The following is an 18,469-nucleotide window of genomic DNA, read 5'->3' on the forward strand; positions in this document are numbered from 1 at the left end:
AATCCAACCAATAAATGTACTCTCGAACCCATACATTTCCAAAATCTTAAAAAGATAATCCCATTCTCCAATATCAAACACCTTTCCGGCGTCAAGTGAGATGGCAGCGACCAGAGACTGACCATTCGCTACTGACCACATGATATTAATGAAACATCTAATGTTATCAGAAGAGCTAATGCCCCGAATAAACCCCACCTGATCTATATTTATAAGGGACATTATAACTTTACTTAACCTGATAGCCAAAAATTTTGACAAAATGTTAACATATAGCTGAATCGGGGAAATTGGATTGGTGTAAGATTGGACTCTTACACTCGCATGGATCTTTGTCCTTTTTAAGAATCAGACTGATCTGGGCTTTCATCATGGTTGGCGGAAGCTTTCCATTCTTTAATGATTCCATATAAACTTCTATCAATATTGGAGCCAATTCTGTAGCATAAGATCTAGATAATTTAATGGCAAAACCATCTGGCCCTGGAGCATTGCCTGTAGGTAAGGCCTTAATTACCTCTTCAAGCTCCTCAAAGGTTATCTCAGAATCAAGAGACTTGTTTTGCTCAGTTGTCAATTTAGGGAGTTCTAATGGTTCCACAAATTTTGTAATATATTCATCAGTAGACGAAGATGTGGAGACGAAAGAGATCAAGATAGAACTACAGAGATCAAGATAGAACTCTTTAAAGGCATTATTAATATCAGTAGCTGAGGTAAAAATTTCACCACCAGCGGATTTCACTGAGGAACTGGTAGAAAAAGACTCTCTCTGCTTTATACATCTAGCCAAAAGCTTCCCTGCTTTGTCCCATGACTTCACCTTCTGCGACAAAATGGCATTATATCTGTATTTTAATAAAGTCAATTCTCTGAGACCATCAAACGACATTCTGCGCTTCATCTGAGGACCAGTTGGTCTCCATATAAACACTGATTTCAGTTTTGAAGATTTGTTGGAAATCAGGATTTTGCAAAAGGGATACAATAAACCACAAACTATATAATTCATTTTTCCCTGTATGTGGCAACACCTCTAAACTCACCAGAGCATGATCTGAGACTAAGCTTTTTCAAATTGAGCAAATCAACAACAGATGAAAATATAGCTGTGCTATATTTTAGCTGTGCTATATTATATAACTATAGCAATGCGATTCCTCCTCAAAATGGCAAATCATTTAAAATTGATCAGTAGAGGGTTGGGTTAAACCCTCCCAATGGAGGAATCCAAAAAACATGTATTTCTGTCTGAATCCTAAACGAAACATTTTCAAATGTACAGGAAAATCCATCATACCGAACCTTATGGATCCTTGAGGCTTTTTTGTTTCTAATGAGAAATGAGGTATGTACATTAAGTTTCAGACAAATTTAATAAATGGGGTGGAAATAACATCACTTTGAAAATAGGACAGTTGTGCATGGCTTGTAGCACCCCCTAAGGGCGAATGTGGGCCATTCTTGGTGTGGGGTTTCCTGTTGGCCTGTAGTATCAATGTACAAAATTCAAAATATTTTGAATGTGGGCCGTTCTTTGCATGGTACTTCAGAGTGATGTCATCTTGAAGAATATTAGGTTTGAAAAGCCATCAGACAAAATGACATTTGATTTATTGACACATATATATTGATAAAATGTGGACATTTACATAAACACGCCCCTTTCAGCCATTTGTGTTTTATTTATTTTTGCTAAGTAACATATTGAAAGACAACAGTTATACACATGGGTACCAAATTTCAAGTCAATTGGAGCTACGGTTTAGGTGAAGAAGATTTTTGTAGGTTTCCCCAAATTTTCACTGTACAGGAAAATCTATCATGGTGGAAAGTATGGGTCCTTGAGGCTTTTTTGTTCCCCATGAGAAATTAGGCATTTACACCAAGTTTCAGAAGAATTGGACAAATGAGTTGGAAATGCCATCATTTTGAAAATGGGACATTTGAGCGTGGTTTGTAGTGCCCCCTAAGAGTGAGTGTGGGCCATTCTTGGTTTTTGGGTTCCTGTTGGCCTGTGGTATCAATGTACCAAATTAGAACATTTTTGACCAGAAAATGGGAATTTCGGCATGGCCTGTAGCACACCCTAAGGGCGAATGTGGGCCATTCTTTGCGCAGTACTTCAGAGTGATGTCATCTTGAAGAATATTAGGTTTGAAAAACCATCAGACAAAATGACATTTGATTTATTGACACATATATATTGATAAAATGTGGACATTTACATAAATACGCTCCTTTCAGCCATTTGTGTTTTATTTATTTTTGCTAAGTAACATATTGAAAAACATCAGTTATACACATGGGTACCAAATTTCAAGTCAATTGGAGCTACGGTTTTGGTGAAGAAGATTTTTGTAGGTTTCCCCAAATTTTCACTGTACAGGAAAATCTATCATGGTGAAAAAGTATGGGTCCTTGAGGCTTTTTTGTTCCCCATGAGAAATGAGGCATGTGCACCAAGTTTCAGAAGAATTGGACAAATGGGGTGGAAATGGTTTCACTTTGAAAATGTTTTTTTTGGGCGTGGCCTGTAGCACCACCTATGGGCAAATGTGGGCCATTCTTGGTTTGGGAGTACCTGTTGGCATGGAGTATCAATATGAAAATGTAAAAACGTGTGCATTAACCCCGCGCACGACAGCGTCAACCGGTGTCAATTCCTCTAAACTCAAAAGGTCAATGTACGCCTACGAGAGCCTACGCCTACGAGAGCCCCCGCAACAACTTTGCCATCGGATTGCTCAAGTCTAGTGCTTCTGCACAAATTTTGTGAGGCAAAATTACAAAACAGAAAATACTTTGTAAAACAGACCCCAGCCAACAGGCAGAATAAACACAAAGAACATGTAGATTCATTCACAGAACTTTCTCCAATGTGTTCCTCCAGAAAACTAATTCCAGCTGATATAAAGCCATTCAGTTTCCTCGGACAGACAAAGAATTGTTCAGTGAGCCGGCCGTTATGAGTGCAGCAGATGATGAAATCATTCTAGTGTCCCTTAAAAATATTCCACAAAAACAAACTCCAGCCAACAGGAGGCATTAGCACAAAGATCGAACAGATTCATCCACAACTGTCCCGAAGCAGTGTAATTTCACAAAACAAGTTCCAGCTGCTAGGCGGAAACAACACAAAAAGAAACAAAACAGGCATCCCGATTCCTCGGACGATCAAGAGCCAAACTCTCTCGGTGGCGATGCAAAAAGGATCAAAAATGGCACCCAGCTTCCTCAGAGAATCGATTCACTGAACATTAAGTCAGTCCACTAATATAAGAAACATCAAATGGATTACTCTAATGTATTTATGAAGGAGACTGCCAGTTTGGCACATGTAAATACTTTGCTGCTGTACTTGGTGTTTATTCTCAGTCTGGCCGGAAACATCAGTGCAAAAGCGATCTTCCAATGATGTAAGAGTTTCTTATATTCCTTGAACCGAATTCGTCGAATTCGCAAAGTCCGGGAACAAGAAAAGATTGTAATTCTTCCAAGAAAGCTTTCCTTTGCTCCTCGCCTGGCCAACATGAGATATTTATTGGATGATCTCAAAAATTGATAGAATCAACAGATCTGAGAGCTTGCTCAATTTCCAGTTTATGGCTGGTTATGTCGAGCAGACACGTGAAGAGCTCGTCAAGGAATTTCACCATATCTCTGCCTTCATCGTTCTCAGGAATCCCAACAATACGGACGTTGATTTGCTGGCTATGATTCTCCAAGTCTTCCAACTTTTCCCAAAAGTCTATCTTTGTCAGATTAGCAGATAATTCCTTCTCCAATGACTCCAGATAATCGATCCTTTTCTCCATGTCCAACACTCTTGTAGTCAGAAAATTTCATCTCCATGGCAGTGATTGATAGACGTATTACAGCAAGATCTTCCAAGTCTGCAACGACTTTCAACAGCATTGCGGACATGCTTGAGTTGATGCTGAATCTCTTTTTTTGTGATTAACTTAAAATGTATTGATTCACAAAGAAACCACGAAAAGCAAAGCATACAGTAATATACATGGAATCAACATTTAACATTAAACCCCCATCCCCATCCCTACCCATCCCCACAGTTCCATGCACATTTTCCAACTCCAAACCATATAAACTTGAATGCTTATTGGATTCAATCATTTTCAGGTGATATGTATGTGTGTAATGAGGGAGGGTGTGGCGAAAGTGACTAACCCCATATCAAGGTGTGCATAATTATTAGGCAGCTTCATTACCTCAGGTAAAATGGGCTAAAAAAAGAGATTTAAATGACACTGAAAAGTCAAACATTTTAAAATGCCTCTCAGACAGATGCAACACTCTTGAAATAGCTAAACTATTTAGGCGTGACCACCGGACAATCAAACGTTTTGTTGCAAATAGTCAACTGGGGCACAAAAAAAAAAACATGGTGACGAAAAGCGCAAATTAAAAGCAAAAGACTTGAGAATTAAATGTGAAACTACCAGGAACCCATTATCCTCCAGTGACACCATATTCCAGAACTGCATCCTACCTTGAGTGTCCAGAAGTACAAGGTATCAAGTGCTCAGCGACATGGCCAAGGTCAAGCAGGCTGAAACATGACTACCACTGAATATATTCACAAGTTTTAGCATTAAGATTGGGCAAAGAAATTCCTGAAGACAGATTTTTCAAAGGTTTTATGGACAGATGAAATTAATGATTCTTGATGGACCAGATGGATGGGCCCATGGCTGTATCACTAATAGACACAGGGCTCCACTTAGTAAGGCACCAGCAAGGTGGAGGAGGGGTACTGGTATGGGCTGCTATCATTAAGGATGAGGTAGCTGGACCTTTTCGAGTTGAAGATGGACTGAAACTCAACTCCCAAACCTGCTGCCAGTTTCTGGAAAGTACTTTCTTCAAGCAGTGGTACAGGGAGAAGGCCTCAGCATTCAAGAAGGCCATGATCTTTATGCAGGACAATGCTCCATCACATGCATCCAAATATTCAACCGCTTGGCTGCCAGCGAGGGCCACAAATATGCCCAAATAATGACTTGGCCCCTTCCTCAACTGACTTAAATCCTACTGGAAACTTGTGGGCCCTTCTCAAATGTGAGATTTACAGTGAGGGAAGACAATACACCTGTTTGAACAGCATTTGGGAGGCTGTGGTTGCTGCTTCAGCGACAGTTGATAGTGAACGGATCAAGAAACTGACAGACTCCATGGATGGAAGGCCCATGGCAGTTATTGAAAAGAAGGGTGGCTATATTGGTGACTGAATATTTTTGAAAGGCCAAAAATTGTATTTAATTGTCATTTTGTGTTACTTATTTGTTGCACTTACTCTAAAATTTTGAATAAAAAATTTACTCAATCATAAAATTAATCCTAAGGGAATACAATTTACCTAATAATTGTGCACACAATGTATATATATTGTTAATCCTTCTCCCAAGATCCCCACTTTGATAGTAGACCTAGAGTAGACAAAGGCCATAATAACTGACATTCTGTTGTTTCTTTAGGTTATGCAAACCAGTGAACAGTGTACCTGTCCCAGAGTGAGTGCTCCTGTCCTGTGGTAAAGTTGCTGTGCCATCTGGGTAAGTGGGTTTAATAAGCAGGTCCTGTTTGATTGGGCCCCTGGGCACTGTAGATGACTGGATATAAGGACCAACTGCAGCCACACGAGACGGTCCAGTCTGTTGAGAGGTTAGACCATCTACAGGCACCTGAAAAAAAAAAAGTCAGTGACTAAATAATGGCAGAACCAGATTAATAAAGGGTCTGCAGGACAGCACCAATGCTGGGGAGTAACTAATTAAAAGTAGCAATGCTAGTAACTTAATTACTTTCAAGGCTGTTATTTTGTGCAAATAAGCCATGTAAACACTCACAGCTAATTATGGCAGTAACTCCCTCTTTGAGTGCTTGATTCTGTTTTGTACACAGAGATCAGTTATTGATGGAGTGAAAACCGCATTCTATAATCAAATTTACTCCAAATAAATGTGGGTAGTGACAACAGTATTTGCTGAAGTGTGCAAAACGTGTACAAAACCGAACAGAGTTGTTAATTATGTGACTAAAAGCACAGCTGAGATCTACATTTAGTCATTTAGCGGAAGCTTTTTTCCAAAGCGACTTAGGAACATATGGCATACAAAGACAACTGTATCTGCAGTATCACACTGCCAAGTTCTAAGAGTAGCTAGAGTAGTATAAAAGATAGCACAGAAGAAAGAGAGATAATTGTTTTGTTGTTATTTTAATAATCAAATAGCAAATGCCATTAGTGAGGACTGGGGTGCAACAGTTCTCAGTAAAGTTTAATAACGCATCTGGAGCAACAGATTTGGCAAAGAAATCAAAGCGTACATTAGACAAGCACAGTTAAAACCTCTGCTAATGCACCCGAATGGATCTGTAAATGGATTTGCTCTGCCTGTGTTTAACATTGGTCAACTTGATGACATCACAGTTCTGAACGGGTTGTGTTGTTCAAAATGTCAAGTGCAAATTGGAGAAAATTAGCCACTGATAGAGAATCGCTCTCAATGCGCCAGTGGTAACGTAGGGTCAGACTGGATTAACTTGCTAATGCTAGCTGCCTTGCTAACAATTAGATTACGTCAGACACCGGATTGATTCCATCCGCATGGCATGACAACGGTTGCGCTCTCTCATCTCTAGTGAAGAGTGCAACAGAACAACAGTGATGTGGACAACAGCTCTGATCTTTCTGCGTTGTAATCTTGAATATTGTTCTCTAGCAACAAACATACATAATTTATGCCCCGCAGACCCCACTGCTTTGGCCGTCTCTGGACCCCCTGTGCAGTTTTGTAGAGACTATTTTGACTTAAGAATAATTTTTTTTCTTCTTTTCTTCCGTCAACTTTGAAATAAAAAAAGAAAGTGCAATGTATAAATGTATATCGTGATAAATGTCGATTTCGAACAACATGAAAAAGATTATCGTGATAAAATGTTTTGCCATATCGCCCAGCCCGAAGTGTCGTATACTGGCAATACATTAATATACAATTAATAATTATGCCGACATCACCCAGGGAAAAATAGCGCACAGTGCATACAGAGCCCGAAAGGTGGGTCCGAAACTGCACACACTCGCTTCCGTATAGAAGGATATTCCTTCTATAGTGATATACAGCTTCTGAATGTTGAATAAGTTGAGTTTGAAATGCTCTTTGTTGATGCATGAAGAGTAATAGTGCAGGTGCTAAGATAAAATCTTGACTTAGTAAATTACAAAAAAAGTGGGTTTAAAAAAAAAAATGTAAGATCCCAAATGAAATTTAACCATGGTTTTACTATAGTAATATTGTAGTAACCATGTTTGTAATAACAATGACTGCTGTCACCATGGTTTTCTCAACAGAAATAATTGTTTTGAAACAATTAACCATGGTTTTACAGCAGTAATACTGTAGTTTCCATACAGTAACATGTTGATTTTGTGGTTACAATGATTTTACTACAAACAACACAGACTTGCAGCTACTTGCACTAGTGACGTGTAATTTACAGTAGGTAGATATTAGTCCTAATCTGTGAATTAAGAGTGTGGATATAAACATGATATTAGACAACCCAAACAAGACCAAAACTGAATGATACACAAAGCACATATTGAAAATATCTGTACAGTCAAAAAATGAGAAATGTAACAGGTGTGTTATGAGAATGATATGAAGTAGAATTATTTAAATGTAATCTTTGAGCAGAACAACTTTGATAATAATAATAATAATAATAGTCTTCGTCCAATAATAATGGATAATAATTGTGATGTTTCTTTTCAAAACAAACGGCATTAACATTTCAATTTTGTTTATGCTTTGAAACACTACCTAATTAAATTTATACTTACATTTTGGATACTAAGCAACTCTTGATTTACAGCCACATGAATAACAAAGTTTATTTTGTTTCATTCAGCATTTTATCATCTCTAAAGACAAAATAAATAAAGAAAATGAAATTTTTTTAACTGAAGGAACACCACATACACACTGTCTATTTACGAGAGCGCATGCAAGTTAAAGAGTGTCTAAAGATGCATGGAAATGGGGGAGAGAGAGCGGATGAGAGAGACTCACAGGGAGAGATGGATTTAGTCCAACAGTAAGAAACTGTTGATATCTTGTGCTCCACTGTGGATTTCTAATTTTCAACATGTTCAAACATAATAATTTGCTCTGCTCATGTATTCTTACTTTGGATTTGGCAGTAAGTAATATTTTTTTCTATGAAGATTGCAAATACCATACCAAACCTTACCAAACCCGTGACCCAAAAACCGTGAGAAATGTAAGCCGTATTCCCCTAGTGTGTAGCACTACATAAGTGCTAGTGGGAGATTGTGTTTTCAGCTTTTACTGAATATTGAAATAATAATTTTTTTTTTTCCTCACAGTGCAACTCGCACAAACAGAGGTATGTGTTTCTCACACATTTATATTCCAGTCTGCCCCTCTCACTCTCCACAAAGAGCAAAATCTTAAAAACCAACTCTTAATACTAACCGTTAACCAGTGCAAAGTAAACACCAAACAACAACAGTAAATCAACAACAGTAAATACCATCTACAGTAGTTCTCTAATCTATCACAACAATAAGAAATCATAAACGTTTAGGAAAAGTGGAGGAAACGAGCGTTCTACTTGCGATATGGCCTTCTACAGCAATAAAAGATAAACTAGAGAGATCGCAAAAGGGGGAAAAAAAAATGTCTATGAACTGATATTGCAAGAAATTATGCATGCTGGCTTCAATCGGACGACTGACCAAATCATAAACAAATGAGAAAAAAATTAAAATAAATAAAAACAGTGAACCATAAGAAGGAGCTAAGCAAAAGTGGCACCTACGAGCCAGCTAACTAAAAGCTGCATTGAATTCAGCCAGTACCGCTTGAGACAAACACAGAATCGCCGGTGTCCTCTGTAGATAATCTCTGTAAATTAATATAGAATGGAGGTTTCCCCAGCCTGAATCGGGCATTGGAGTATGTGACGTGGCCGGGCTGTGAGGATGCCCAATCAGCAGGAGAGAGATAGAGGAGCAGCTGTAGATGCCAGAGAGAGAAAGACGCATGTGGCCGCTGTGTGTGTGACACACATAATGACAAATTGACACACGTCAATTTGTCATTATGTTTCAGTTTTATGTTAGTGTCTAATTCAAAATTTTGTGAGTGTTAATCTCCTTCCTGCTTCCTCCTCTCCCGATGAACAAGAGGCTTGTCTGCTCTAGTACTCTCTTAATTTTGAAACACCCGAAGGCAAGAAAATTCAGCTTAACTTTTAGAAAAAACTGAACACTTTCATTTAAGTTAGAAGTAAAATCTTGGCATTTGTGATTAATAAAAACAAAAAACTAATAAAACATAAGTCGGATCTCCCTGTTTCACAAAGTGCTTCCCAGAAAGAACTGACAAATTCCCAGCAAAAATTCACTAGAATCCTTTTTAAATGTAATTCAATGTGGCTGGTGTAAACTTTACATTGATCGTAGCTTGGACAAGAGAACAAACATCATATTTCAACAGGACAGCAGGGCACTTACAGGAAGGTTCTCTTTCTGCTGTATGGCAGCTTTCTTCTTCCACAAGCGATCTCGCAGTTCATTTACTCGTTTGTCCATGGCAGCCACCTCCTGGTGTCTCTCGTTCAGGTTTTCTCTCTGTAGCTGGAGTTTAGAATTCTGTTCCTGGTTCATATTGTTCCTCAGCTGGTAAATAACACATGTAAGATACTTCAAGACATGAACTTCCCCAGTAAAATCTGCAATCCATTAGGTTAACTAAGGACCCCAGCTTAAAGTACCAAACTTTACCTGTAGTTCCCTGTAGAGGCGGTCCAGCTCGGCCACGGAGCTGCGGTTATTGTGAAGCATGTCCATCCGTCCATTTTTCAGTGTCTCTAGCTGTTTGCTCAGTTCTTCCACTTTGGACACAGCTACTACCAACTCTCTCTGCTTCAGCAAAAGTAGACTGTTCATCTGGTCAATCTCCTCCACTAAAGCGTGCGCGCGAGCACACACACACACACACACAGACACAGTTAGTTTAACTCAAAATGTTCTGGCTCAAGAAAAAAATAATTGTCTTCATAATCTTTTAACAAAAATGTAATAACTTGTTTGGCTAGCATCACCAAGGTTTCTCTGTGTCAATCCCTCCATTCATGTTGATTTTAAACCTCAAATATGTTCTTACTGGCTGTTATTTTGACACTTCTTGCATCATTTTGGCTTTTAGAGAGAAAAGAAAACCCACTCAAAACTTGACACCTGGTTATGCTTAACTGAATACATCTTAGGGTAAATATACTGGAAAATGCTTGCTAATAATGTAGCCTTTACTGGAATGTTAGTAACAATGTAACAATCAGAAGCAACATTTCCAAACATTACTTTCCATGGATGGAGCCTCACCCAGTTTTCCATTGCTAAGGCGTTTGTGTTCGACCTGTCCCTTCAGTGCTCTGACTTTCTTCAACTGCGCCTCCTGTTTCGCCACAGTTTCCCTCAGATGCTTAAGAGTCTCCTGTTCAGAGGATGCCTGCTGCTGCTTGTGCTCCTGATGCTTCAGGAAATGCAAACGCTGCTCCTGCAGAACAGAGACAGACACACAGTGAGAGGCGACTTAGAGAAGAGAAGATAAGATGGTCTCAGTCTCAGAAGGCATGTTCAGTGACCACTTGATATGCACATTGCTCACATAAATGGCAAGAAATTTCTCAAAATTGCAAGTTCCAATCACATTGACTGTTTTTACGCAACTTTTTGGGGGATATCCAGCATTAATTTTCTCTACTGTGTTTTACACAGATTTACACTCAAACATCTGCTGATCAGGAACCACATCGATCTCAAACACTTGCCTCTCAAGAACCATAACAACAACAAATTTAAAGATGCAAGCAGCGAAGAACAGGCCCTCAAACCCTGGTGCACGTTGGGGCTGCTGTGCCAGGGGAATGGCATAACATTTTTGTAGCACTTTTTAGGTTATAATATAATTCTTCAGGTTATGTATTTGTATGTAATTGTAAGAGGACAGGAGAGTTAAGGAAGTAAAGGTTTTTTATTTCACAACAGTTTTTAAATCAAAGATATGGAACATATAGTCTGACAGAATCTTATATCACAGTAGAAATTTAACCCTCTGGGGTTGACGAACGCTGGATTATTTCGTCATTACAGCGGAAATAACATAAAATAAAAATGTTGGGGCATTGTAAGACATCATTAGAGACTATAAAGGGTCTACCTTTATTTGTATACCCTCACAATAACAAAATATTATTGTATTTTTGTAAAATAAAGAAAATAAATAGTCTCAGTGTGAGCGAACATACTTCTGAAACACGTCACAAAAATTAACTGAACAACCGGGAATACTGATCACACAATCATGAAACATATGTCTAAAGAAAGTTTAAAATATCTACTTTTAAATAAAACAATTCAAATCTAAAACAAATATTCTCCTGCAATGTAATCTGTATGAAACAAAGCAATGTACAGTTGCTCAGGCAGAGGGCGCTATTCATACGGTAATGTGCTGAGGCGATAAATGCAAATAGCAAACGCCCCCGACTGTGCCTAAAAAAAACATCAAGTTCATTCACTTTTCTGCGCATTTGGAAGATCACATGATACACAGGCGAGGAAACTCCTGGATAGTGACGAAGAGTTAACATTTTCCTCAGAAGAAGAGCGGGACTCCGATAAACATTTGTATTTTGAAGAGTGCCTTGATCAAGTCGAGGATACAATTTCAGACGAGTAAGTCATTTAGTTTTACCTACATTTGTTGACATGCTATTTTATATAAACATGAACATATTTTACTAGTGGGACTGTTTCCAGACTTGCCAGACAGGATTCAGAGTATTGAAATATATCTTAATAGGCAAGTTTGTTACATTTAAATGTTGTTTCGGCTCAAGCAGGCATTTAAAATGTATGCTGTACGATATAAATATGTAACATGGTATAAAAATAATATTAATGTTTAGATTATATTTTAACTAGTGTTTATGCTGCCTCAACAACAAAGCTTGTGCTTGCAAATATCTGTTCAGGTGTAAATTAGTAAAATGCACTTTAAATATGCCCATATTATAATGATTTCTGAAGGATCATGTGACACTGAAGACTGCAGTAATGATGCTGAAAATTCAGCTTGGATCACGAATTGCATTTTACAATATATTCTAATAGAAAACTGTTCTTTTAAACAGTAAAAAGAGTTCACAATATCAATGTTTCTACTGTATTTTGGATCAAATAAATGCAGTCTTGGTGAGCAGAAGCGACTTTTAAATGGTAGTGTAGGTCTAAAATTAAGTCTTATGTAAAGAAATGTATAGTCACGTTACTTCTTTTAACTTAAAACTTGATTCTGATAATCAAGTCTCCTCACATTCATTCTCTTTCTGTCACATTCCTCATTGATAGGCCCAGGGGAGGGGTATTTGTCTCCTTAGGTGTGAATTACAATCAATATTCATGATCATTCACACCTCCTCGCATATGACCTTTCTAACACGAAGTGTCTTACAAAAGTTAAATTAGTATATTGTTTTGTATGAATGAGTGATCAGGATGGCTTTCACATAATTTTGTAGCACAAACTCTAGGCTAAAAGATCCAGTTCTCAAAAGGCTTGTGGACAAATGCTTAGTATGCGTTATATGGCCTTATTTTAATGACTTAAAAATTTTTTTTTCAAAAACCATGCATAAACTATTTTCTCAAAAATACAAACATGTACACACATGTTGCACACCTATTATTGTTTCCCAGTTTGTGCTGAATACAGTGTTATCAGACATTAGCCATTAATGTGTTTTTAAGCACCTGAAAAAACACACGTCAAAACTTCTCCAGGGCCCAAAACACCCTCAGACCCCAGAAGGTTAAAGGGTCAAAATGACTAAATCATACAAATTTGCTGGGAATAAAATACCCAAATACTTAATGCCCTGTTTGGGCCACTGAAAGGCACCCGGCAGAAAAAAACGTTTTCGGGCAGTACGCTGTCAGAGCCAAATCTTCGGATTTACACCAATTCACTTTTTATTCTGAGAACTTAGAAAAGGAACGAATAATTATCTGTAGGCAAGGCATAGATCTAGAAGTCAGAGATTAATAATAAATATCATCTGCATAAAGAAAGTTTATCTGCCACACCTCAAGCCATCACCCCTGGAAAAAAACATCCTCCTTTCACATCGCTGCTGCTAATTTTTCAAGGGCAAGACAGAACAACAACAAAAAAAGCTCTGAGTACCAGAAATGTCAGGCACAGGAACAGTTTTTTCCCCTCAGGCTATCCATCTCATGAACAGTTAAAATTGCCCCATTGAGCAATAATTATGTGCTATACACAGTTTAGTCTTTTAAATATTTATCCAACACATCTACCTCTTCTGCCATTTCATTCCTCTGGGAAATTTTTTTTATTAAATACAATTTGCACTGTACATAACGGATAACAGATTTGAATTAGAATTGCACTATGTATGTGTGTATCTATACATATGTGTACAATAATTTTTTATTACCATCTATGTCTTGCAGCTGTTTTTGTATTGTTTTTTGTATTGCTGTGCACTTGAAGCTCCTGTCACTGAGACAAAATCCTTGTATGTGTAAGCATACTTGGCAATAAAGCTGATTCTGAATAATGGGGAAAGGGGGCAGCCCAGCCAGGTGCCCCTATTCAGAGTACAGTAATCTGAAATTAATCCATTTGTTTGTAGTGCTGGTGTATAAAGTAACTTAATTCATCCAATAAATGTATTCCCAAACCCAAACATTTCCAAAATCTTAAAACGATAATCCCATTCTACCATAATCAAACACATTTTCGGCATCAAGTGAGATGGTAGCGACCGGAGTCTGATCAACCACATGATATTGATGAAACGCCTAATGTTATCAGAAGGGATATGGCCCCAAATAAACCCCACCTGATCAATATGTATAAGAGATGTTTTAATGTCTAGCTGGATCAGGGAAACTCTTAGAATCACTTGGATCTTTGTTCTTTTTAAGAATCGGACTGATCCGGGCTTGCGTCATGGTTGGCGGAAGCTTATCATTCTTTAATGATTCCGTATAAACTTCTAGCAAAAGTGGAGCCAATTCTGTAGCATAACAAAAGCCATCTGGCCCCAGAGCCTTACCTGTAGGCAAGGCCTTAATTACCTCGCAACAAGAGACTTTCCTCTTCAGTAGATGAAGATGTGGAACTATAGAGATCAAGATAAAATCCTTTAAAAGCATTATTAATTTTAATGGCTAAGGTAAATATTTCACCACCAGAAGATTTCACTGAGGGAATGGTAGAAAAAGATGTGTTCTATCTGTTTTATATATCAAGCCAGAAGTTTTCAGCCTTGTCCCCTGACTTAAAGTATGACTGGCTTGCGCTGAATAGCCAAAATGCCACCTTCCGTGACAAAATAGTATTATATCTGTATTTCAATCGGCCATTAGACGACATTCGGTGTTTCAGCTCTGCCTCTGCACTTTTACTATTCCCTTCCAATTTCACAAGTTCTTGTGCTTTGGATTTCTTGGTAAATGAGGCATACTGTATGATCTGACACCTTATGTGCCTCCCAAGCCACACTCACAGAGGATCCTGAGGACCAGTTGGTCTCCATATAGACATTAATTTCAGTCTTAAGCATTTGTTGGAATTCAGGATTTTGCAAAAGGTATATATTTAAACGGCAACTATATGATTTCTTTTTCTCCATATGTGGCAACACCCCCAAACTCACCAGGGTTTGATCGGAGACTAAAATGTTTCCAATTGAGCAAATCAAAAACAGATGAAATGAGGGACTTCAATATAAAAAAAAAACTATTTTAGAGTAAATCTTTTGGACTGATGAAAAAAAAAAATATAGTCCCTACCAGATTTTTACACATCCTATGAAGCATCAATGTTGCCCTAGGGGGCTTGCACACTTTTGCTTCACTATGATCTCCTGAGTCCATCAAAAGATTAATGTCTCCTCTCAATATTATATCATGAGGGGTGCCAGCAGCTTGCAACATCCCTTCAAGATCTATAAAAAGCCCTCCACGTTAGGTGAAAATCATCCCCGCTAAGTGCATAAATATTAGCCAAAATAAGACTCTGCCGCAGAATTTCAGCGAAAACAATAATGACTCTTCCCAACTTCTCTTTACTCGGTTTGAGAGAATAGAATTGTAGATGTTTACTTATCAGTGTAAGGACTCCCCTGCTCTTACTCGAGCCAGCACTATGAAAAAAAAATGCCTACCCCATATCTTTCCAATTTTTTCAGCTTCCTGCAGAGAAAGGTGCATTTCTTAAAGAAACATTATATCATATTTCTTATGCTTAAGAGGAGAAATAACCTTCCTTCTTTTTATGGACATTCCATGTGGTGAGAGACAATCCACTCATTAAATTTTGACATATAAGAAAAAAAATATTGTGTGTCAAAAACAAGATTATAAAAGACCACATTCCAACATTGGTGCAACCATTAAAACCAGAACATCCCCCGCAACAAAACAAACAGAAAAAAGAAAAACGTGTGCATTAACTCGTGCACGACAGCACCAACTGGCCCCCCCAAATTCAAACAGTCCATGTATTCAGCTCAAAATACCCCACGGATCATTTATGATACCATGTTGTAAATGTCTCTTTTTGGGTGGAATCAAAAACACATGGTTTTTGTGTGTCTCTTTAAATGCAAATGAGCTGCTTCCTTTCAGGAAAAGGGCTGTGTCTTTACAGCTTGTGAACAGCGTTAAAAAATAAATAAATAAATCGTCTCTCTGCCTCATTACTTCAGGCGGAGTTTTCACAAGTGACAAAATGTTATTGATATTTAGTTAAAAATTTACATAGTATTGCTAGTTAATGTTTATTTAGCAAGTTTCACAGAAAATGACAAAAAAACCTTTATATAAAAAGAAGAGGCTCGCCGATGACGGTCACTACAGCATACTACATATACTACAGCAACAACTAATGACTGACAGCGTAAATACCGGAGTTCAGCCAAATATGTATGAACCAGAGCCGGACACTGATGAGGAAGAGACTCCGGCAGAAGTCACAACTGTGAGAATGAACCAGGACGTTTCTGAATGGTTAATTGACACTACACAGCTGTGGTGGGTGAGTCAGTCTGGCAACCAACATCCCTTGTGGTACTGATTTGTAGTGCTGATGAGCTGGCCTTTGCAAGTAAACATTCCACTTTTAGTACAACTCTTATGTTAACAGAAAACGTACATAGTTTTCAAAAAGACTATGTACCTTACTGCATTGTGCATACTAAAGGTGCAGTTATGAATTATACAGACAATAAGCTAAAAATAAAGACATAGCTCTGGTCTCCATGAATACAATCAGAGACAATGGTAACTGACAGTAAGCGTTTTCGGGTTAAAATTAATGACATAGCTCTGGTCTCCGTGAATACAATCAGAAACAATGGTAACTTTAGCTGGAACATGAACAGTTGGTACTGATCCATGCTTGAGAATAAAAATGTTTTTAAAATCCTGCTTTATATTGACACTCATTCGCAAAGCAGTCAGGTGTAAAATAATTTGCAATTTTTTGGGCAAATTTCCTTCAAAAACAAAACTTGTCCACAACGTCTTCAGTGGCTCTGATGCTGGGAGTACATGAAGAGTCTTATGTTCACTTTTACAGCCAACAACAGAACACTTATGATGCTTATGAAGCTGAGACATTTTCTTCTCACTACTTCTGCTCCAGCCTGGAAAAAAATGGCAGACTGACTGTAGATCACTCAGGGAAGGATCTATGATAATAGGGTGGAGACCTGCTCTAATGTGACGTCACTTTAGGGCAGAAACGAAAACCATTAATTTTGACACTCTGTTTTTGATTAATAGAAATATAAGAAAGAGTGGGTGGATTTTTAACATTGTAGGGTGGTTGTGTACACACACTGCCGACTCATATTTATGTACAAACACCATGTAAAAGTGAATTTAGCATAATAGGTCCCATTTAAGTCCAGTGTTTCTATACAAATTTTGTGAGACAGAATTACACAGCAAAAAATAATCTATAAAACAAACTCCAGCCAATAGGTGGAACAAACTTAAAGAGCATGTAGATTCATCCACAAAACTGTCCCAAAGGTGTGCCACTCTACAAAATAAACTCCAGCCGCTAGCGGAACCAGTGCATGCACGCACACAAAACTTCTGTTCAGTTTCCTCAGATAGTCAAATTAATGTTCAGTGAGCTAGCTGTTTATGAGTGCAGGAGATGACCTAATCCTTCCAATGTCCAACAAAAAAGTACTCCAAAAAACAATTTCCAGCCAACTGGAGGCACAAGCACAAAGAATGGGCAGACTCATCCACAACTGTCCCGAAGGAGCTTTATTCCACAAAACAAACTCCAGCCACCAGGTGGAACTAGGTGCCCAGTTTCTTGCATTCCTTTAATTGATCAATTTTCTCTCTTGTCGAAAGAAAATGCCATCTCGCATTTACATATTTTCCCTTCTCACTCTTGCTGTCATCGGTAAAGAAGTCTTTCATTTCTGAGGGGTTTCCAAAGCTTTGATTTTTGGATCAAATTCCCACTTTTTCCCCACTAATTTGTGAGTCATTTTACATTTTAAATATATGTAAATTTCTCTTAAGGAAAAAGCGATAAATGACAGTGTAATTGAAAAAATAAACAGAAACACACTGTGCTAGTCAGTTTAACTGTATTAAACATAAAAACAGAAGGCATTCAGGGAGAGGAAGAAAAAATTATGAATATTTCAAAGAAAAGGAAAATAAAACATGCAGGAAGAATGAGAAAGGAGGAAACCCAATCGAAAACAAGAGGCAGATAATGTCAGAGCTCTTGCAAGACAAAGGCAGAGAAAAAGGCATTTACTGAAAAAAATCCCAGATTCCAAGCTCACCCATGAGATCTCCATTTTAAACAAGACAAAACAAGTATCTAGGCAAGGTTTTGAAAGGAGCACTCAACTTTACCAACTAGCCCTCACAAAAAAATTAAAATTAAAATTCTGTCATGCAAAAAATGTCCATGTAAATGGGCCTTCTTCCAGTGAAAAAATGTATAAATCATGTGACCCACTAGCAATACATATGATTGTGTCAGGAATTTCTATGAATGAGACAACGTTTCAAGACAAGCTCCAAAGATGAGGGATGTGGTTACTGTGAGAGAGGAAGTGCTAAAAAAGAAGATTCAGAAATCGCATTTGACTGTCCATCCTAGAATCCTACCGCTATTTCAAAAGGGAACATTCAGAGATTGCAGTTGAGAAATCAGTTTCCAAATCCACAAAAAAAATTAATTAGCCCTGAACTGTGTATATCGAGTGACACCAATGCAAGCATTTCAAAGCACACAGAATTTTATTTAGGCTTTAGTCTGTAGTCCAGACAGGCCTC

The 18,469-nt window shown here is 38.0% G+C and overlaps 1 protein-coding gene across 1 annotated transcript in view; it reads right to left on the minus strand.

The window, feature by feature from the left end:
• Positions 1 to 18,469, minus strand: part of tp53bp2a (tumor protein p53 binding protein, 2a) — a 73,683-nt gene that overhangs the window by 29,999 nt on the left and 25,215 nt on the right. The window contains exons 6-9 of the mRNA XM_052089448.1: positions 10,436 to 10,610; positions 9,836 to 10,017; positions 9,566 to 9,730; positions 5,525 to 5,705 (exon numbers count right to left, since the gene is read on the minus strand). Coding sequence (XP_051945408.1) covers positions 5,525 to 5,705; positions 9,566 to 9,730; positions 9,836 to 10,017; positions 10,436 to 10,610 — 703 coding nt within the window. The remainder of the gene's footprint in view (positions 1 to 5,524; positions 5,706 to 9,565; positions 9,731 to 9,835; positions 10,018 to 10,435; positions 10,611 to 18,469) is intronic.

The sequence above is a fragment of the Xyrauchen texanus genome, chromosome 24 (genome assembly GCF_025860055.1).
Source record: "Xyrauchen texanus isolate HMW12.3.18 chromosome 24, RBS_HiC_50CHRs, whole genome shotgun sequence".
Lineage (NCBI taxonomy): Eukaryota > Metazoa > Chordata > Actinopteri > Cypriniformes > Catostomidae > Xyrauchen > Xyrauchen texanus.